The sequence below is a fragment of the Equus caballus genome, chromosome 20 (assembly GCF_041296265.1).
Source record: "Equus caballus isolate H_3958 breed thoroughbred chromosome 20, TB-T2T, whole genome shotgun sequence".
Classification (NCBI taxonomy): Eukaryota; Metazoa; Chordata; class Mammalia; order Perissodactyla; family Equidae; genus Equus; species Equus caballus.
This window is the reverse complement of record NC_091703.1, coordinates 4,897,335-4,919,181: the sequence shown is the minus strand read 5'-3', so window position 1 is coordinate 4,919,181 and position 21,847 is coordinate 4,897,335. Positions and strand designations below refer to the sequence as shown.

Below are 21,847 nucleotides of genomic sequence, written 5' to 3'. Positions count from 1 at the left end.
AGCTGACACAATGAGAAGGAGCATGGATCTCCGAGGACATCCTGAACTAGTCAATCAAACAGCCCAGAAGCAGGCCCCGCTGCTGAACTCCCAGGCCCTGAGCCAGTCTCACTATGATCTGTTCTGTCACTTTGCAGGCTACTGATGAAGCTGCGAACACAGCAGCCTCACAGCACAAGCCCCAGTAGGGGAAAAGGGCTCAGGCACTATATGAGCTGGGCCCCTGGCTTCTGGATCTGGGCTGAGGACAGCTAATTAGTTACCGGACCTCGAACAAATACTTCATTCTAGCTGAAGCTCTCATACTCGTAAGACAAGAGGCATGGAATAAAGATCCACAGGACCTCCTGACTCTAAACCAGGAGTCTGTCACACCACCTTTATTTACCTTACGTCCTCCCCAGGTGATGCGGGGTCGGTGAGCCGAGGAGTCGAAAGAAAGATTTCTTAGACTCTCAAGATCTGGCAGTAGTGCTCTTTTATTTAGAGAATAGTGTAGCATGGGGACAGGACCCATGGGCAGGCAGAGCTGGTGCGTGGGGACAGGACCCACGGGCAGTCAGAGCTCCTGCTGCTGCTGCTGCTGCAAAGTTGGGTGGAGAGTAAGGCTAAATTTAAGGCATAGGTATGTGAGTTATCTCTTTACAAGACAAAGAATATGTAAAAAAGTTAAAATGGTATCAGTGCCCTTATGGTCTGGCCATTTGGCTGGTCTGGCCATTTGGCGGTCCCACAACTTTTAGATAAGAATCAAACTGGATTGAGTAAATAGCAGAAGTCACCGCTTGAATTTTATCCTCGGCTAAAGACAAAGGAGGATTTGTGTGTGTGTGTGGGGGGGGGGGTCAGTTACATGAGGTTGCCAGACAGTAACCAACTTAAGTTCTTGCCTCTGGCATTGATTAAGAGCTTCTAGAGATAAGACCATACCCCCTTCTTCCTGGCACAGAGAGGGAGGCATCTTCACAGATAGAGGGTTCCCTTAGAAATGTAAATGTTTCCCAACAAAGGGGCAAACAAATTCCACTCCTTGGAGCCTGAATCTCATCTGTAGTTTTAAAACTAACCAGCCTAAAAATCCTCATCATAAGCCATTTTAAAATTAAGCAGCCTAAAAATCCTCATCACAGGTGCCCCGGGTGTTATTTCTTCTGACAGCCAGAGGAGCGGTTGCGCCAGAGGCACCGCGAGTTTCCATCCGGGCAGGGCTATCACTTAGAAAATTCTTTCCCTTCAGGAATTCAGTTTGGATTCGCCTTGGTAGGGGCAAGAAGAGCGCGCCTCCAGGCTATCCCGTGTCTCGGGCGGGGTCCCGCGCGTCACTGCGTGTCCCACAGGCGAGGCGGGTCCCACAGGCGAGGCGGGCCGGGGAGGGCGCGGGCCGCGCGGGGGCCCTGAGCTCGCCTCGCCCCGCCCCGCTACGGAAGTTCCCCGGGCTGAGGGGGACCGAGACCAGGTCTGCGCTTCATATCTTTGGGATCCAGGCTCGGAGGAGATCCAGGCGACAGGAGGAGCGCGGCGTGCTGCAGGTGGCAGGTGGGGGCATCCTGGCCGGGGAGGGGGATTGGAGGGACGAGGAGAAGCCCCAGCTTACCGACGCGAGGGCGAGAGAGCTGTCTCAGTACCAACGCGGGCCCGAGAAGGCGGCGCCGCCTCCCTGTTTACAGCAGTAGAGGCTCTCTGGGCCGCAGCTGTTCAGTGGCCAGAGCCTGCGCCCTGCGATTCCCGAACGAGTCACAGACGCCTGGCCTCCTCCACGGCCTGCTCTCTGCTCCTCCGACGCCCCTTCCCTGCCGCATCGCCGCCCTTCCTCTTGCCTGGGCTCTCACCCTGCAGCCCCATTCCCGCTGGCGGCCGCGTTTCTTCCCTCCCCTCTCTCCTCAGGGATCAGCATAATTTCTGCCCTACCGCTTCTCTGTCCTGAAATCACCAGTCACTAGCTGCGAATCCTAGCACTTTTATCCGTCCTAATTCTTTTATTACTTCAACACAAATTTATGGAGCCTTTCCGTTTCCTGTGCGCTCTTCCAGGCCCTTGGAATCAGCCCTTGTCTTCAGCGCTTCCAGCGGAGCTTCCTGAGGACTCACAATACAGAGGGGTGAGTTACGCTGGGCGAGGGTGCAAGGCGTGAGAGGAACCTCTGTAGGGTGGGCAATCAGAAGCCTCCTGAGGCTGCTGGTGTGAGGGTGGGGGGAGTGCATGAACCCGGTGAAGGGGACGGGGACTCGGATACACGGTGTTTTCAAAGGTGACTTTGAGGGACTGAATGGGGTTCAGGATGGCTAGAGGTGGAGGCTGGAGCAGGAGGAGGAGGCCGGGTGGAGGGTAAGCCATTTAAATAGAGTGAGCTTTGAGCTCATCCTAAGGGCCATGGGAGGTCTAAGAGGAGGGTGAAAGGATCAGGATCTGTTTTCCTCTCAGAATGGCATGTATGTGGGGGCGCGGAGTGGGGAGTCAGGAGGGGGAGTGGAGCAGCCAGTTCTGTTCATCGTTTGAGCCTTTCAGAGGGCAGCAGGGAGGCTGGGGTGAGAGGGAGAAGGGTGTCCAGACCAGGTGCAGGATCAAGTGGACTGGTGCAAGAGCTACTTAGGGGCAGGAGACAGGCCTCGGTGAGGGGGCTGAGGGCTGGAGGGGAGCGGGGAAGGAGTCAGGGAGATTTCCTCGGGTCTGAGGCAAGCAGTTGCGTGAGCCAGGGTCTCTTTTCCGAGAAATGCTGGAGAACAGTGGGCTGGGGGTGAGGTTGGTGATGGGCTCAGTTCGAGATGTGTGGTCTGCAGACCTGCCCGCAACCATTGACACTTCTCACCTCCCTGGCTTCACAGATATGCCTCCGCCTTCTCAGTGGTTTTTACTCATCACCAGGGACCGGTTTTTTGGACTCTTCTCTGTTCCTCCTGGCCTTTCCACTCTGGTGTTCCACAGGCGCTGCTTTTCTCCCTTGCACGCACACTCTACTCTAGTGACTTTGGCTGGGACTAGTGAGTGAAGCTCCCAAATCTGTGTTTCTGAGTTAGCAAGAAAATTGAAAAACCAAATGGAAACAACACACAGTTGTCTCAGCCCCGTTTCCAATGTTCAGAAATCACACCGTGTCTAGGGGTTGGCGATGTGCCGGCACTCTCAGTTGGCTTATGGGATGTCAGGAGTGACAAATAAAAATGGCAAGCAATAGGATATATTGGAGAATATGAGGAAGCCATTTGGTATAAACCTAATTCGGCCTGACGCTGTCTTTCCAAAAGGGCCTGACCCTGGCTGTTGATCATGCATTGTATATCTGCTTTAGATATTCCCTAGGGCAAGAGCAAAGGCCCTTGAGATAAAGGTGCAACTTCCCTCCCCCTCCCAACATTGGCATTTCCTTAAGGGTTAAGCATCTTTCCTTAGGCTAGAAACTGATTGCTGCGCTCACCTGTGACCACCCAGCTCGAGACAATAGACTTGCCTCCTGCTACGCCCACCAAGATAGCAGACCCACTACCTGCTGTGTCCATCAAGTGCTGTGTCGACAGGGCAATCTTGTGACTATTGTGGGAGGGACATTTCAATCATATGTGAAACGTCCTGTATGGGGGTATATAACCACTCTGTGTGCCCCACTTCTTCGGTGCCCTTTCTTCCTTCGGGAAAAAAGGCCCCGGGCCATGGTCCTCAGATTTCAGCTCAGAATAAACTCACCCAAATTTTCATTTATAGATTGGTTATGGATTATTTTCGTCGACAGGAGTCGTCGGCCATCTTGGGGGTGAGGGCTGCTCAGTGGGAGAGCAGGCTGGCTCTCCCTCAGTGGGCCAGGGCCTGACTGACCAGCCACTGTAGATGGAAGTTCCTTGCTTCATAGCCAATTTTATACCCACTTTCAGCCTGTCTGTGGGTCCAGTTCAGCATTCCTACTTTTTTCGTGTATCAGCTGACACACGGGGAGACCATGGTCGGGTGCGTAAGTGAAAATCTCACAAGGACTCTTGATTAATATATGCAAGAATCAGCATTGTTTTATGGAGCCCAGGCTAGAGGAGCTAGAGGGTTTTCGCTTGGGGGTTCCTCCTCCTCCCTCCTCCTTCTCCTCCTCCTTGACCCTGTTCTCTGCCTCAGATGAGAGGAGTTGGTCCCTATGGGAGAGGATTAGACCTCACCGCTCCCAGGAGGCTGTGTGCTACATGTGCGTGCACATGCCTGTGTGTGCCTGTGCGTGTGCATGCGTGTGTGTGTGTGTGTGTGTGTGTGTCTGTGCATGCCAGCCAGTTCTCTTGGCTCGAGACTCTCAAGCTGGTTTGATCTGTTGCCACTATCACACTTAGCTAATTACCTTTAAATTTGGACTTATCTTTTTGGATGGAGAGCAACAGTAAGTGAATTTTCCTTCAACTTAAAATATTATGGACTTTAAGATTAAAAAAAAAAGTACAATTCCAAAATTGCCGTGTACTAGGTCAATGACATCCAGGGATGTATTGAAGACACCTTTCTCTTTATTTTCTCATTCCAGACTCTGCATCATGGATGTTCTTTCGGAAGCAAATGGCAGCTTTGCGTTCTGCCTTTTAAAGATACTAGGTCAAGACAACCCTTCACACAATGTGTTTTATTCTCCTGTGAGCATCTCCTCTGCCCTGGCCATGGTCTTCCTGGGGGCAAAAGGAAACACTGCGGCCCAGATGGCCCAGGTAAGGCTGCCTGTCGCCCAGGAGAAGGGACTGGCACTGTGGTTATGTTCTGTCCCCCAGCTTCATGTCTTCTGCTCCAAAGCTACCTCCAAGGAGGATGGGGGGTTGGAGCCTGGTGTGTTCACACGAACATGTTCATTTCAGGGAAGTGAGACTGCCTGGGGAACAAGATGCAAAGGGCAGGGCAGGGAGTCTCCTTCACCGGGACTTTTTGGGAAAACTTTCTCCAAATGATAACGTGGATAAGATGATCAAAATTTTCTCCGAGCTCTTGATCTTTGTTTAGAAAATGATACTGAAATTATTTGGAAACGTAAGCAGCTAAGATCTATCTCATTTTTTTTGAGTAAAAGATTTTGTAACTATAATTATTCATTGGTAAGGAAGGACAAACTAATATCTATGTCAAGTCCTTGATACACTAACATGCCTTCCTGGCTCAGTAAGGAGGTAGACAGAAGTATGCAGCAGAGGGTGAAAAGGCATGTACTTACTTACATGTGCAGACTGTGTACGTAGTAGTTAGTTTAGTTTAACAAATATCAAAGAACTAGCTCTTGGGTTCTGTTTAAGCTGTCAGAGACTGAGAGTGATGTCTTGCCCACTCTTAAGGGTTCTTCTGCCCATTTCTCCTTGAATTTGTAATGCTTTCAACTGCTTCTTTTTTTTTTCTTCATAAATTTTAGAGCTAAGTTGTCCTGTATTTAGGACCTGCTTTCCTGGGATGCAGGTCCTTTTCATTCCTTCTTATTACTCATCTTTAAACAAGAGATCTGTTTAGGCAGAAAAGCCAACTCTTTTCTTTGCTATTCGCTTGCTCTTTCCCTCTCTCTGTCTTTTACTTTCTGTATCTTCCCCTCACCCCAACATGGTATTGCTTCCCATGTGGTATGTATTAAATCCACAATCAAAATAAAAATAATGTCCTTTTAAAGGAAAATTTTGTAGAGTATTTGAGAAAAAATTTTGCTTACAATTTGTTTTGAGACCAAGAAGCAGTATTGATAAATTTTTTTTTTGCTGAGAAGATTTGCCCTGAGCTAAGATCTGTGCCAATCTTTCTCTGTTTTTTAGTATGTGGGCCAACAGCACAGCATGGCCGCTAACAGAGTGGTGTAGGTCTGCATCGGAACTGAACCCGGGCCAGCGAAGCAGAGCATGCTGAACTTAACCACTAGGCCACTGGGGCTGGCCCAATAATTTTTTAATTCTTTTTCTCAACAGGTGCTTTCTTTAAACACAGAGAAAGACATTCATCAGGGTTTCCAGTCCCTTCTCACCGAAGTGAACAAACCTGGTACTCAGTACTTGCTCAGAACGGCCAACAGGCTCTTTGGAGAAAAGTCTTGTGAATTCTTCCCAGTAAGTTGATTCAACAGAACAATAAAAGTTGTATTCAAAATATAGAATCTGAGGAAAAGACCCTGGAGAACTGAAACTTATGCTGAACACTGCTTTAAAAAATCATAATGCTATAACTATACCTTGAATTATTTGAAATTTGACTACTTCTAAAATTCATTTATCCATTTCTGGATATTCATGGCTTAATGCTTACCTATTTATAAACTCTGATATTTTAGTGTCTAGTAGACTACAGTATAATCACTTTTGAGAGATGTATGCTTTTTTAAATAAAAAGTAGGTGCTATTCAGAATTTTTGGAAACTTACTGACATTTTATTTAGGAATATAGCCTCATTGAACACTTTTCTCTCCAAAGACCTTTAAGGAATCCTGTGTTCGATTCTACCATGCTGAGCTGGAGCAGCTTTCCTTTGCCAAAGCTGCAGAGCAGTCCAGGAAACATATAAACACTTGGGTCTCAAAAAAGACTGAAGGTCAGAATTATGTGTGACTTCCCTTCCCCTCTCTCTCCTCTTCCTGCTCCTCTGATTTCACTAGTGTTTCAGATGGTCGGAGTCATGTTGACAGGCTGGGCCTCATGGCGTATTTGAACCTTGACGGACTCATGGAGGTTCCATTGAGATGCTTGGGTTTTCAACGACAGAGACTTAATTTTGTCCATTCTCCCAGGACGAGAGTAACTGATACAAATGTGAAAAGGAGCTCATAGGCCAGATTTCCAGTTTAATAAATTACACTGAAACATACTTTCACTTGGCCTGTAACCTTCACATGTTGGGTGAATGCATTGTTTCCGTAGGAAGGAGACTGATGGTCAGATCTTCCTTGAGTCATACACTCGGACCTCCTCTTTCTAGAGTCTGTGTGACCCCCATCACCACTGCCTTTCCTCTACACATTAAGCTTACTTGTTCTCGTGCCTCTTTTGTGTCTTCCACTTACACTCCCTTAATTAGACATGGTAACCTAGACTTGGTAGGCCGACTGCAAACCCTCTCCCAGGGCTGATCAGCTCTGCAGACCAAAATCGCCCTATGTTTGGGGTTGAGCCTTAGTCATTTCTATTTCAGAAAGTGCACGTTCTGATCTTGGCCCCCACAATCAATGATGGTATGATGTTTGAACCATTCAGCCCCTCTGCACCAACTACACTTAGTACCACTAGGAGCATTCCTGTTTCTGTTACTAAACGACACAGTAAAGAACAAGAGGTTGTCTTTCCTTAAAGACTTAGAAGTTATTTCCCCCAGTGGAATATTCACCACCCATGCCATCTGGAGGCAGTGAATTAGCAGGGATGCTGTTAGTTCATTAAAAAGATACAACTTGATACTTAGGGGAAGCAGGGACTATCTTTAATTTGCCCAATTTACCTTTTATAGGAATGTATGGTGTTTTGTTTAGAGGATCAAATAGTGAAATCTATTCTAGAGGCTTCCAGAAACTCCTCAGTGTGCCCACGCTGCCCATTGCCAGCTATTTCCCCTTTGAGCCTTTCTTTCTGGCTGCCTCTGAAGTGTCCACACGTGGCTGTGGAGTGTGGCAGTGGATGTAACTTTGGGGCATAGGCTCATAGACTCCATTTAACCACATGGGGTCACCGAGGCCCCTCCAGCCCCTCTCATTTCCTGCTTGCCTCTTCCCCAATCTGGCACAGGGTCTTCCCTGAGTGATTTAGAAGTCTTTTGCTGTCACCAACTTTGTGGATGTTCCCGAAGAGTTGGTGATCATGAATACCACTTGCGTGTGTTGTCTTTGATTTCTGTATGTAACAATCCAAACTCAGCAAATTTGAAAAAAGAATGTTTAATTCTCTACTAATAATCAAGGATCTGCCAATAAGCCTTATCATGGTGTATTCATCACACTTTTATAAAAATCAACTGAATGTATTCTCTACTTTTCCTGAAAGGTAAAATTCAAGAGTTGTTGCCAGGTAACTCAATTGATGCACAGACCAGGCTGGTTCTTGTCAACGCCATCTACTTCAAAGGAAAGTGGAAGGAACAGTTCGACAAAACGAACACAAGTGAAATGCCTTTTAAAATAAACCAGGTGGGGGAAGCTTTCACAATCTTGCTAGTTTGATGAAGAAATTGAATGGAAAAATTTAACATTGTAAAGGTATAAATGATTGGTTAAAAGTAATTGGAAGCAATACATTTCTGAATGAAATTTTAAACTCAGTAGAAACGGACTGAAGAAATAACAAATATTTGCTGCCTGTAATTTTTTGCATTTTATTACTGCTCCTACTGCCTTTGATAATTTCTCATATATTCATTGCTGCCTCCTCATTCTGGGAACTTAAGATTTCCTTTAAGCCCAAGTTGCTTAGATAGAAAGCAAAAAATAGGTGTTAAGGAAATGTGATGTATGTTTGTATTCTGGAGGGTAGAGGGAGAGAGTGTGAAAACATATTTCTTTAATTGGGTACTTTAAAAATTAAAATAAGTATAGACTTGAATTGCTGTTGATTAATTTATTATTATTCAGTTTTATAGCTTTTAATATTAAAACTAACTGACAAAGACCCTAGCCTTGACATTGAAGTATGACTTCAATTCAGGCGGGCATTTTAATTTACCGAGTCCCCCAGCTCCTAAAAAAATACCATTTTAATGCAATTAGGAAAGTTTGGTAGGTAAAACCCTTTTGGGGAGATAAGGGGTACTTTAAATAATGAGCCCGCTAGTTACAAAGTGGGGAGGGGAAAAACTTTTCTAACATTGATTTTAGAAACTATTTTAGTTTTTATAATAGATGGTGTGTATCAACTTTTAAAAATTAATTTAATAAGTATAATACTTCAATCAACTTCTGCATGCACATACCTCTTCTGTATTTTTAAAAAATTATTGCCTCGGCTAAGAGTACCAGCGTTGGGACAATTGTATTTAAATACCTGTGGGTCTTCACGCTGGCTGCCGGTGCTTCCTGAGAGGGCGTGTCCCTCCGTGCTCCCGGTCACAGTGCTGTGGAACTGTGTCCTCCCACTTTATTATAGAACTTTTTCTCATTAAATACAAATAATTTTCTATTTAACATCATTGATTATATTGTTTCCTTAGATATATGTGCCGGGCATACTTTCAATGAGGATAATCTGACTTCCGCCTGTGGAAAATGCAGGGGATCATGTTTATTTTGCAGAATAAAAGCGTCTTCTTTCCCAGGCTAGCGCCGTTAGAGCACGAATATTGTTTCCATCATGGGTGCTGAAAACACTCCTGGAGGCCACTGCAGCTGTTGCCCCCTCTCAATACTCTGTTTTTAACTCCATGCCCATCTGTTTATTCTCATCAGAAGGAGCAAAAGCCAGTGCAGATGATGTTTCAGGAAGCCACGTTTAAACTTGCCTACATCAAAGAGGTGCAGGCCCAGGTCCTGGAGCTGCCCTATGTGGGCGAGGAGCTGAGCATGATCATTCTGCTCCCTGACGAAGACGTGGGGCTAGACTCGGTGAGATGGACGCACAGACACTCTTCATGTCCTTCCTTATAGGCTAAAACTCGAGCGCCGCTTTCACCTTTTGTGTTGACCTTTCCAGTTGGTTGGTGGTGCGGGCAGCTGGGCAGCAGACCCCAGTATTCAGACACGGGCTTTGGAATCAAATTGTTACTCAAGACTTACTTCTCCCGTTATTATCTCCATGACTTAGCCAAATTACTTAACTCATCTCAGCCTCTGTTTTCTCACCTCTAAAATGGGGATAATAATAACATCTGCCTGATAGGGTTATTATGAGGATAAAATGGGCGTAATTCAGGTATCAAGTTTAGTACGTTGTCTGGTACATAATAAGCCCTGTATAAATGTGCTCCATTATTATAATCATTGTTATTAGCATTAAATTTTAAAAACTAGGAACCCTTGTCCCTATTTAGAACCCAGAGCAGTGAATGAGAAAAGCTTACACTGTGACCTAACAAGAGGGAGGAGAGGAGGACAGGAGCCAGCATTCAGGGACAGAGCCAGACACGGCCCCAAATGGCTCACCTGGCCCGCCTTGCTTTCTTTCAGCATGGCTCCCTAGGGTGACAGTCAACCATCGCCCTGTAGATTCTAAGCCTGGGCATGGGGGGCAGGCAGTGCCCCCGAGGCCCGAGGGGCCAGTGTGAGCAGAGCTGCAGCCACTGGCTCTCCCTCTGTCCAGCTCCCTGTGACGTCTCTTCTCCAGGAAGCACGCGGGATCCCACCTCTGGGCAGACTTCCCCTTTGTGTGGGCTACACTGAGACCCTTTCTCTTCCAATCTTTTTTCCTACCAGCACTGTCTTGTCTTTGAAAGCAGCACAGTCACCTGGGCATTGACAATTGTCAGAATAAAAGACAGCTCCTAGTAGTCGTTGGGTGAGGAGAGGAACAGACACAGTGTTCGTGCTTCCAGGCTGCTTGAGGCTTCCCCTGCTTGGCAAGGAAGCTGTGTATGTAATAGCACAGGTAGAAGATCTCACAAATTTCCTGGCAGGTAAAGGTGCCACTGGTCCTGTGTGACAGTCTACTCCCATCTCCGAGAGGAGAAGGGGTACACGTAGGTATGTGCTGAAGTATGCATCTTAACGTCTAATTCCAATCTTTCAGGTGGAAAAAAATCTCACTTTTGAGAAATTCACGGCCTGGACCAAGCCAGACTGTATGAAGAGCACTGAAGTTGAAGTTCTCCTTCCGAGATTCACACTGGAGGAGGAGTATGACATGGAATCTGTGCTTCAGCGTTTGGGAATGCTTGATGCCTTTGAACAGGGCAAGGCCGACTTTTCGGCAATGTCAGCCGAGAGAGACCTGTGTCTGTCCAAGTTTGTGCACAAGAGTTTTGTGGAAGTGAATGAGGAAGGCACGGAGGCCGCAGCTGCTTCTGCCATACTGGTTGTGGAATGTTGCGTGGAATTTGGACCACGGTTCTGTGCTGACCATCCCTTCCTTTTCTTCATTAGACACAACAAAACCAACAGCATTCTGTTCTGTGGCAGGTTTTCCTCTCCGTAGGGGGTGTGCTTACTGTGCATGTGAGTACTTCCCTCTTTCTGTGTCCCCAAATCTCACTCTACAGCTCCATGAGGGTGGGCCTGGAAAGCCACGTGCAAAGGTGAGGGCAGATTCCTGACCGTCTGAGTGATTTGCCAGTGCAATTCAGGCTTCTCCACACTCAGCTCTCACCATACTGACCGCTCATTTGCACTACTCAATCGGGATCCTGGGACAGTAGACTTAATGATTTCAGATTGTCTTTAAGATGTAGTCCAAATCCCATAGGATGACAACCATGTTGGGCTAGGGACTGTCCTTCAACTTACCATGTGGTCCTTCTGTAGGGTCACACCTTTCTTCATGTGATTGTGTCTCTCCACTTCCAACTCGAACAGTAAAAATTCCTTAAAGCTCATTTCCAATGTCACCTTCTCTGAGAAAGTTTTCCTTTCCCACATAACCAGACATACATCTTTGACCTCTCATCCCACACTGAGGGAGGGCATTTCTCTTATGGCACTTGCTTTATTTATTAATCATCTGTGTTCTCCAACTAGGCCTTAAGTTCATCAGAGTTTGGGACTACATTTCACATGTCTGCATGCCACTGATAGTGCGTTGATTAGTAATTGATCATAAATGAGCTCAGGAACTTTTTTTTTTTTTGAGGAAGATCAGCCCTGAGCTAACTGCTGCCAATCCTCCTCTTTTTGCTGAGGAAGCCTCACCCTGAGCTAACACCGTGCCCATTTTCCTCTACTTTATATGTGGGACGCCTACCACAGCATGGCTTGCCAAGCAGTGCCATGTCTGCACCCAGGATCTGAACTGGTGAACCCTGGGCTGCTGAAGCGGAATGTGCGCACTTAACTGCTGCGCCACCAGGCCGGCCCCTCAGGAACTTTTAAAAAAATGATTAGATATCTCTGTCTGTGCGTATCTGTTTCTTACGTATCTATATATACATGTATGTTTTTAATTTACACCAACAACCTTAAGCTGTCATTTACTTACTAAGGATTAATCCTAGATAACATGGACCTACAAAGCATTTGAGTTAGTTTCTGTTATATTTCTGAGAGTTAGGAATACTTAATATATAAGTTCTTAATTTCAAGCCAATTAAATAGAGCTTTGTACAAATAAATCCCAGCAATATCACCTGGAGGTAGAAAAATATCTCCTAGATTGGAGCTGGCCCACGAAAGCTGTCTGCCTTTGCTGGTGGCTGAGGGCAGGCTGGAGCTGGTCTGTAGATAAAAAATGCTAGGTAGGGATACAGTTGCTTGAGGTTGCAGCCATTGTAACTGCAGAAATAGCCATTGCATGGGGAAAGCACAAGAATCCAGCTAAAGCCGGCTGGTGTGGGTTGCTGTGTAGTCCTAGGAAGACCAGAACCTGAAAGGGAAGTGCCTGTCTACTGCTGTCTCCTCAAAGTCTCCAGTGCCCTCCATTCGAGGGACTGACGAAGCCCAACATTGTGCCGGCTGGCAAAGTAATAATGTTTACAGAGTCCAGCTTTAGTTTTACAGAGTGTGTCAGTGAAAGGCGAATTTGGAGCTGTGGAAATTAATAAAAGAAACCTCAACTAAATTGGAGTCAAGAAGGCCTATAGGGGGAGCTCTCTTGCCCTATCACACATCCTCAATTACACCAAACAGGAAGAGATGACACTTGCACGTTGGCTGGGAAGTAAAACTACTTCACTACTAAAGGAAGATTTCTCTCTCCACCCAACAACAGCTCAGCCAATGAGAAACACCACAGCTCGGCCAATGAGAAATGCCACAGCTCAGCCAATGAGAAACACCACAGCTCGGCCAATGAGAAATGCCACAGCTCAGCCAATGAGAAATGCCACAGCTCAGCCAATGAGAAACACCACAGCTCGGCCAATGAGAAATGCCACAGCTCAGCCAATGAGAAGCCCTTGCTGCCCTGAACTGTTACTTTCCTCCAATGGACTTTCCTTTAGAACAGCCCCTCCCACTCCCCCTTTTTCTCTATAAAGGCAGCTCCCCTTTGTTCTCCAGATTTGCCTGTGTTTCTCCATAGCATGCACATCCTGAATTGGCAATCCTTTTGGTTACTCCTGAATAAACTCAGTTTGAGATAAAATAACAGGAAAATTTGCCTTTTAAGTTGACAATTATTTGGGTGAGTTAATTTACTTATAATGTTTATTCTTATTCAGGAAAATGAGAGGAATCTCCATTTATTCAAATCCTTCTTTATATCTGTCTAGATTTAAATTTTTTATATAAGTCCCACACAGCTTTTACTTTTCTTGTTATGATTATTTCTGAGTTTTATTGTCATTATAATGATAGTAAAAGAGCATTTTTCCTCACCTGGTTATGGATGGCATATAAGTAAACAACTGAAGTTTATACATGCTACAGAGAAACTGTTTCTCCCTATTACTACTAAACAACACTTTTGACATCAGTTGTGTGGGTTTTTCCACAGCAAGCAGTTCTCTAATTCTCAGGGACACTGGATGTCACAGTTTAACTCAGTTCTGACGCTAACTGCCAGGAGTTAGCTCAGACCCCACAAGTTAAGTGTTCAGTTCCAAGAGCCCCCACTTCAGACACTAATTGCAAATCCTAGGTTCTCACCTGTACTTCTGACTGATGGGCTATAAATGAGAGTTCCCCCAACCCCGTCCGCAGGTTCAATAGTTTGCTGGAATGTCTCACAGAACTCAGGAAAGTGCTTTTCTTCCTATTACTGGTTCATTATAAAGGATACACACAGGAAGAGCCCCATAAAAGAGACACATAGGGCAAGGTATGGGGGAAGGGGTGTGGAGCTTCCACGCCCTTTCTGGTGCGCCACTGTCCGGGGCCTCGATGTGCTCACGACCTGGAAGCTCTCCAAACCCTGCTGTTTAGGAGTTTCTATGGAGGCATCATCGTGTAGGTATGATCAATTATTAACTCAACTTCCAGCCCTCTCCCTTCCCTGGAGGATGGGGGTTAGGACTGAAAGTTCCAAGCTTCTAATTGTGGTTCGGCCTAATCATGGTTGGGAACCTGCCTCCTTCCTGAACCTATCCAGAGGCCCACCAAGAATGGCTTCATTAGAATAAAAGATGCTCTGATCACTCAGGAAATTACAAAGGATTTAGGAGCTCTGAGTCAGGAACTGGAGTCAAAGACTCCATATTAGAACAAAAGATGCTTCTATCACTCAGGAAATTACAAGGCTTTTAGGAGGCCTGTGTCAGGAACTGGGGGCAGAGATTAAATATACATTTCTCATTATGTCACAATATTTATCATTCCTATGGCCAATTTGGTGAACTCTTTTTTTTTTTTTGAAAGATTGGCACCTGAGCTAACATCTGTTGCCAGTCTTCTTTTTTTTTCTTCTTCTCCCCAAAGCCCCCCCCCCCCCCACCAGTACATAGATGTATATTCTAGTTGCAGGTCCTTCTAGTTGTGGCATGTGGGACGCCACCTCAGCATGGCCTGATGAGCTGTGCTAGGTTGGCACCAAGGATCCAAACTGGCAAAACCCTGGGCCGCTGAAGCAGAGCGCGCCAACTTAACCACTCGGCCATGGGCCGGCCCCAGGGTGAACTCTTAGTAATTCAAGAGTTTTCAATACATTCTCTTGGATTTTTGTTATATGATTATAAAATTGGCAAGTGATCTTAAGAAGGAGCACGTCAGTCTGTTACACCACTTGTTTCTCTTTTTAATATGTTATTTGTTTTGTTTTGTTTTGTCTGTGTCTTTTTTCGCATTATCCAGGAATTCTGAGACGATGTGCAATCGCCACAGAAATCCTGTGCTGGTCTTGGTTATCATTGAGAGGTGGATGATATCCGGTACTGGTGAGAGTATGAGAAATGGGTACTCCTCTACACCGTGTATGCGAGTGGGAATTAACGGTTATTGGAGGGAATTTAATACAGTCTTTCAATTTTAAATGAGTATTCTCTGTAGACCAGCATTCTCACTTTTAGGTGTCTGTTCTACAGAAATATTTGCATATGTGCTCAGACATATTCTAGGTTTTTCTCTTCAGCATTATTATTTAAAAAAAAATCAGATCTACAGGGTCTTTTAATCATTATTTTTAATTGTGGTAAAAAAACACACATAACAAAATTTATCATCTTAACTATTTGTAAGTATACAGTTAACGTTTTTTAATACCAAAAGAGGAAAGAAAAAGGAAGAAAGAATGAAAGAAAAGGAGGGAGAGAGGGAACAAAAACAATGAATGAAGTGGAAATAATCCAAGTTTTATTTTTTCCTCAATAGGAGAAGAATTTAATTCATTTATATGATGGAATCCTATGCAGAAAATTTTTTTAAATTATGATAGGTCCACACGCAGTTGCTGAGAAAGATCATGAAAACAAATCAAGTGAAAAATGTAATTTGTAATACTGTGTGTAGTGTGCCGTCATTCGTATGAACTGAACCCTGTGTGTGTATGCGGAAATGCATGCTTGTGAGTCCATGGGAAAGGTTTCAAAGGCTCCACCTTTTAAAGAGAGGCCATAGCCAACAGAGGTTATCTCCGGGATGGGGGGGATAGGAGGAAAACTTCTATTTTTCTCTCTGTATGTTTTCATATTAGCTAAAATTTTAACTAGGAAAATCTAATCCTGTAATCTGCACATAATCTAAAGAAAGAAGAACTCTAGGATACAACCTTCTGTGCAATACTGAGTGACACGGCATTGAAATGGAAATAAAATCTACATAAACAATTTTTAAATTATCCTTTTATTCCTGGTTTTTATCATAGTTTTTAAGGAGAATGACAGACGTTTACCTTTCTCTTTTCTTGAATAAGATTTATTTCCATTCTTTGTTCTTTTCTGAAAGAAAAGAAGGTTTATTTCCACCATTGCACTAAATGATCACCAGCACCCTCCTTATTCCTAAATTCAACAGACATCTGATTTCTGGGCAATATTTGACACCATTGGTGACTTCTTCCTCGACAGACTTTTTGCCTTAAGTCTTGATCTTCCTTGTACCTTCCTGGCATCTCCTGCTTAGTCTCATTGTCTGGCACTGTCCTCTGCCCATTGCTCCCAGGGCTGGCCTGAGCCCTCTTGCAGCCTCTCTCTCCCAGGCTGATGTGGTCCACATCAATGGGCTGACTGCCACCCTAGAGCTGATGCATTTCAGATCTGGATATTTAGCTCAGATCTCTCTCTCTTGAGCTCAAGATCCACATCTCCAGGTGCCCCCTTCATCCTTCCATTTAGGTACCCAACAAGTACGTCTATCTCAATTTATGCAAAGATCATCTCCCACCTTCCTAATCCTCCTCCTTTCATTTTCAGCTCCAGGACTGTCAGATCCATGACAGCAGCAATGGGCTTTGCTTCATCAACACTGCATACTTGGCACCCAGGCCAGTGTCTCATACTTCTTCTTAGATACCCATTGGAGTGAACCGGAAGGCGAGAGAATCCACCCAGTCACTCACGCCAGACAGCAGGATCCCTTCTTCCTCTGTCACTCGGCCATGCAAAGTGTGCAGACCACCGTTATTGCTCATCTGATTCCTGCAACAGCATCCTCATGTGTCTTCCTTTCCTTGATGCCTCCAACTCATTCTCCACACTACTGGCAGGGAGATCTTTCCTGAAAGTAAATCTGGGTAATGCTAGCTGCTACAACAGAAACCCACAGTCTCAGTAGCTTAACACAATAGAAACCTATTTCTTGCCCTCTATAAAGACAGAAATGGTTGTTCCAAGTGGTGATTCAAAGACCCAGGATTCTTGAACATTCACAGCCACCTTCTAAGGACTGCAGAAGCACAAAGAGCTTGGAGGGCAGTGCTTGGAACGGCACACACCACTTCCACCTGCTCCTTGCTGTGAGAACTCAGTCTCATGTCCACACCTGGTTGCAAGGAGCCCAGAACATATGGTCTGGCTGAATGCCCAGGAGAAGAGGACCTGAGTCTTGAGATCACCTTTGGCAGTTTCCCATTGTTTTTAGGATAAAGATTAAACTCCTTCATAGAGCAAACATGGTGTGTTAGGAACTGAGCAGCGTTCCCCCAAAATTCCTATGTTGAAGTCCTCACCCCTAGTGCCTCGGAGTGTGGCTGCACTTGGAGACAGGGCCTTTAAGGACTTAATTAAGGTTAAAGGAGGTCATAAGGGTGAGGCCCTAATTTGATAGGACTGGTGTTCTTATAAGTAGAGGAAGAGACACAGGGGCACACTTGCACAGAGGAAAGGCCCCGTGAACACACAGAAGGCAGCCGTCTGCAAGCCCAGGAGCAAGGCCTCAGGAGAAACCAGCCCTGCCAACACCTTGATCTCGGACTTCAAGCCTCCAGAACTGTGAGAGAATCAATGTTGTTCAAGCCACAAGTCTGTGGTACTTGGTCACGGCAGCCCGAGCTGACTAACACAAGGCTCTTCCTAGCTTTACCCACTCTCCTCCCCATTCCCTGTCACTTCTCCAGGGACAACCCTCAACTCCAGCCTGACTGAGCTGTTTGTAGTTTCCTGACTATTCCCTGCTCTGCCTTACCTCTGGGGCTTTGCAATTTCCACTTTCTAGCTAGCAAACCCTTCCTTCCCACTCCTCCTGCTCCATGTACATCCCACAGCCCCACACCCACAGCGCTGGCTAACCCTCACTAATCCTGTGGGTCAAATACTCCACCTGAGTGTTTAAATCTTTGAAGCTAAAGCATTTGCTACACTGAATTAAAATGGACAATTCACCCATCTGCACAAGATCCTAAGCTCCCCGAGGGCAGGAGGTTGCCCACGGTTGTGCCCCAGGCACTGGGATCAGCAACATGATGTATGAGGCCTCATGCAAAATGCAAATGAGAGCCACCTCATTGGAATTTCAGGACAGGACAGCAGAGCATCCTCAAGTCTGGGGCCCTTCTGAGTGCGGGTCTTTTGCAAATACACAGATCACATGCTCATGATGCTGGCCCTGTCTGGAGAATGCCAGTCACATAAGCTGAACACATACTGTGGGTTTTGTAAGACTTGAGGTTGAGTTCCAACTGTCTCACTCTTGACTGAAAAGGGAAAGCGAAGCCACATGGTTTTCTGAATAGAGTTGTAAAGGATGTTAGAGTGGGAATCTTTCTCTTTCAGTTTTGCCCAAAATACCAACATAATATATGGTAAAGACTAAAACAAAGACCAACAGAACTAAAAAGAAATGACAAAGCCGAGGCCATTCGCTAGCCAGACGGGAGCAATCAGAAATTCACTGAGTGGTCTGCTGAGACGGCTGGACAGGGGGAGCCCTCAGAACCCAGCAGTCTGCACTGGACCGAATGAGCCACAGGTCTGCATACGCTCATTGGTCAGCAGCGTCTTCACTCAGATTCTCTAGGGACCTGGTGTCTGAGGGTCACTCAGAGTTCTTGGTCCATTATCAGACTGGCTAGGCCACTGTGATGAGTTGTGATGAAGTACAAGAGTGGTTCAGGCACGTGCTGCAGAAAGGGGGAAATTTCGTTCATATGGGATACAAGAGTGATCTCTCTTTCCTTGTGCAGATTTGAAAAGGAAATCACCCAGAGCTCTAGACCCCTCCTAGATAGGAGAAATTGGAGAGGAGCTTTTGAGAGGGTATTTACAAGAGACTTTTCCTAAGAGAGCTGTTGAAGTACTAGTGGCCTCGCTCCCAGTGCCTGTGCATGGGGTTTGGGGGCAGGGGTGGGGAGAGAGAGACAGAGAAAGAGTCTGTAAGTGAGCTTGACTCATGCAGAGAGAGAGACAAGAGACAGAAAGAGACAGAGAGAGAGACTTTATAATTGAGCTTGACTCATGTTCCATGGATATGCCAGACATCTGGATATTGCCCAGGAGAAATGCCAAAGGAGTGCAAATATGGATCCCAATAAACCAAAATGGGCCAACCTATAGCTGCCTGGCCTCTCAGGGCTTCAGTTCCTCAACTGTGAAATGAGAGAGCAGTTTGATTGTGATGTGAGGGTAGGAAAGCTTCACAGAGCTGGGCTACACAAGAGTGAAGGTCAAAACCACTTGGAAATACAGCCAAGCCTCCAAAAGGAGGCTGTGACTGCAGGGACCACCTGCCTTTATTCTTTGTTCCCTGGGGTTTGAGTTGCTTCTCTGACTTTCACCTCAGGAGTCAAGTTCTTTGTATGATGTGGGCAGGACAAGGAGAAGTTTCCAGCCCCAGACCATGAGGCTGACCCTGACGTCAGAAGACTGAGTCCTAATACTCCCCCTGTTATCGCACAAAGGGCATGATCTGCTCACCACAAGACAGAAGCCAATCGTCAAGAGGCAAGATGGTGGCAGAGAAAGCGTATTTTATTACAGCTTGCTAGCAAGTGGGAAGATGGCCAGCTAATGTCCAAAAGAACCATCTTAAGTGGGGCACAGAATCTTGAAGGAGTTATATAGGCCAGTGGGTCACAGGGGAGGGGGTTAGGAATGTGGATCTGGGAGTTGCCACACCAGATCTTTGTTTTCACTGATGATGGCTATCAGCACACTCTCTGTTCAGACGTCATTACATTTGTAAGGAACTCAAAAGAACGAAGTTATTGTCTTAGTGCAGCCGGGAGCTACATGCATAAGCAAGGGTCATAAAATCCACAATGCAGGTGGATCTGGAGGGTACATAACCAGCTGGGTTAGTTAGGCAGAGGTCATACAAAGTTACAATATGTTTTCTTTTCCACAGTATGGCTTCCCTTGTGTGGAGATGGTATCATTACCCGCCCCCCCCCCCCGCCACGTCACCCCATGGGAGCTGGGTCCTGACCTTATATGAAATAAGGAGGTCTAGCTGGACAAGACATCCAGCTCAGACATTCTCCAAGCCCATGTTTCCGGATCTCTTCTTGACAACCAGGCGAAGATGACAACAGTATAACCTAAGCCACCTACTCTAAGGAGAGATGGGCTCCATTCAAAAGCTACGCGGTAGAGAAAACGGGGTTTAGCAATCCCTCCCTCTTTTGGGGGAAGGAGGAAATAGCATTTGTTAAATTCTGCTATGGGCCAGAGACGGTGCTAGGCACTGCATGTGCATTATTTTACTTAAGTCTTCACAGCAACAAGGGAGGTAAGTATTGTTACCCCATCGTATGGATAGGAAAACTGAGGCTGAGAGCAGCTAAGCAATGTGTTCAAGTTCATTTCGCTAGTAGGAGACAGGTAGAGAAAATGAAGCCAGGGCTGTCAGACTACAAAGTCAAAGCTTTTCTGCAAGGCCATCCTTCCCCATCTGCCAGCCTGGGCCCACACTGCCCTGGCTCAGGAGCCTACCCCAGGGTTGGGGGCGGGGGTGGGGGGGAATAAAGGGATTGGTGGGTGAGGGTGAGGGAGGAGGGAGGAGGTCTTCCTCTGCCATCCTCCCCACCCCTCGCCCCCCCATGACGCATGCAGGCACCGGACCTTGCCCAGTGCCCTCCCGGAAGCTTAGCTGTTCTGTAATAGAAACCACGTGCTGCCAGTGTTTTGTCCTTGCTTTCTTTGAACTTCAGGGTGTCTCTACTGTGGAAGTTTCAGGCGAGGCGGGCTGGGGGAGGGCGAGGGTAGCTGGGATCCGAAGCTGGATCTCTCCAAGGAGGGCTGGCTTTCGGTGCCCCAGGCCCCGCGCCACCACCCTGGGTGGGCCTGGGTGGACAGGATGAGGCGGCATTCGGTGTAGGAAAATGCCTGGAGTGAAGCCACGTTGGCCCGGAGATTTCTTCCCAGACCGCTGGGTGGAGGGATGTGTGAGCCAGGGGAACCGAACTCTCCCAGGGTGCGGCCCCGCCCCGCCCCGCCCCGCGGCCCTGTCGCCCGACCGCAGAGGGGGAGAGGCGGCACCTGCGAGCTTTAGGAGGGAGGGAGGGGACCCTGGACGACTGCTTTCGGTTTCAGCTGCCGGCTGGCGGGAACCCTGGGGCCTGAGGGGAGTTCACTCTGGCTTTGGGAGAGGGCGAGGAAAGACCAACGGGACCCAGGGATCTGGTGTGTGGCTAGGACTGGAAAACAAGGATAGAGGGCGAGGCTGCTGTTGCTGTTGCGCTCGCAGGCACAGCAGCGCAATACCCGCTTTCTTAAGGGCACGGCTCTTGATTTCCATTCAGAGAGAACCGCAGAGTAGAAGCTGGGGAGGGTCTGGAGGGCAGGCACTGAGAGCCACGATGGTATATCCTTATAGAAGCACTGAATTTATATTGACTGCGTGTGACCTGCAATTAGTGATTGACTTAGGGAGAAGCCTGGTGAAGCTAACATTTTAGGCGTATGCACCAGTATGGCCCCACTGGTTGTGTTAGGCTAGCTTTCATTCTGATTGGCCAGTGCCCAGGATATTTTCACTTGCACCGTGCGGCCTGCCCTTCTGGCAAATCAGCTCTGTGACCCCCTCCCACCTCCTAGGAGGCACCCTGTCGTCGGTCAGTGCAGCCTCGCTGAGGACAGCAGCCCAGGGTTGAATTCCAAGGGGAGAGCCCTGTGCCTCTCTCAGGCCAGATGCTGGGGAGGCAGAAGTCCCTCAAAGCCCGTCCAAGAGGACCAGGATGGAGGCAAGGGTCGCGAGGACTCAGATCCTGAAAGGACAAGAATTGGGACAAGGGTTCTGGGCTTAGGCAAGGAGAGGGGGGCCTTGGCATGGCAGGAAGACCCTCTAGGGTGCACCAGAAGGCCCTAGTCTGAGAATGCGCTGGCTGGGGGCTGAGCAAAACTCTGCCCCGGAATGTCTCCCCTGAGTGGCCAGAAATTCCCGAAAGATCTCTTGGGAGTGTTTGATGAGTCACATATGTCAGCAAAGCTGAGAGGCAGCACGCGGTTAGACACCTGAGCTCTGCGGGGGACTGCCTGGGCATGACCTTCATTCTGCCGCTTTC

At 47.0% G+C, this 21,847-nt stretch overlaps 1 protein-coding gene across 9 annotated transcripts; it reads left to right on the top strand.

Moving 5' to 3' along the window:
• The first annotated feature begins 1,151 nt into the window (after positions 1-1,151).
• Positions 1,152-20,039, top strand: SERPINB9 (serpin family B member 9). 9 transcript variants are annotated; one of them, XM_023624361.2, is made up of 9 exons: positions 1,152-1,536; positions 2,032-2,099; positions 4,491-4,668; positions 5,893-6,030; positions 6,392-6,509; positions 7,949-8,091; positions 9,343-9,498; positions 10,619-11,043; positions 12,749-13,134. In XM_023624361.2, the coding sequence occupies exons 3-8, from the start codon at positions 4,501-4,503 to the stop codon at positions 11,021-11,023; spliced, it is 1,128 nt and encodes a 375-aa protein (XP_023480129.1). In that variant the 5' UTR covers positions 1,152-1,536; positions 2,032-2,099; positions 4,491-4,500; the 3' UTR covers positions 11,024-11,043; positions 12,749-13,134. The 9 variants fall into 9 exon arrangements, with proteins under 9 accessions (XP_023480129.1, XP_023480130.1, XP_014590184.1 ...); XM_023624362.2 differs by lacking the exon at positions 12,749-13,134 and adding an exon at positions 16,323-20,039 and having other exon boundaries at positions 1,154-1,536; XM_070244832.1 differs by having other exon boundaries at positions 1,243-1,529.
• Positions 20,040-21,847: the final 1,808 nt, after the last annotated feature.

Bases quoted from the DNA above. Each gene is read 5' to 3' on its own strand.
- SERPINB9 (XM_023624362.2), top strand. From the start codon at position 4,501: ATGGATGTTCTTTCGGAAGCAAATGGCAGCTTTGCGTTCTGCCTTTTA. The intron at 6,031-6,391 runs GTAAGTTGATTC...TTCTCTCCAAAG, and splicing joins AGTCTTGTGAATTCTTCCCA to ACCTTTAAGGAATCCTGTGT. The intron at 9,499-10,618 runs GTGAGATGGACG...CCAATCTTTCAG, and splicing joins AAGACGTGGGGCTAGACTCG to GTGGAAAAAAATCTCACTTT.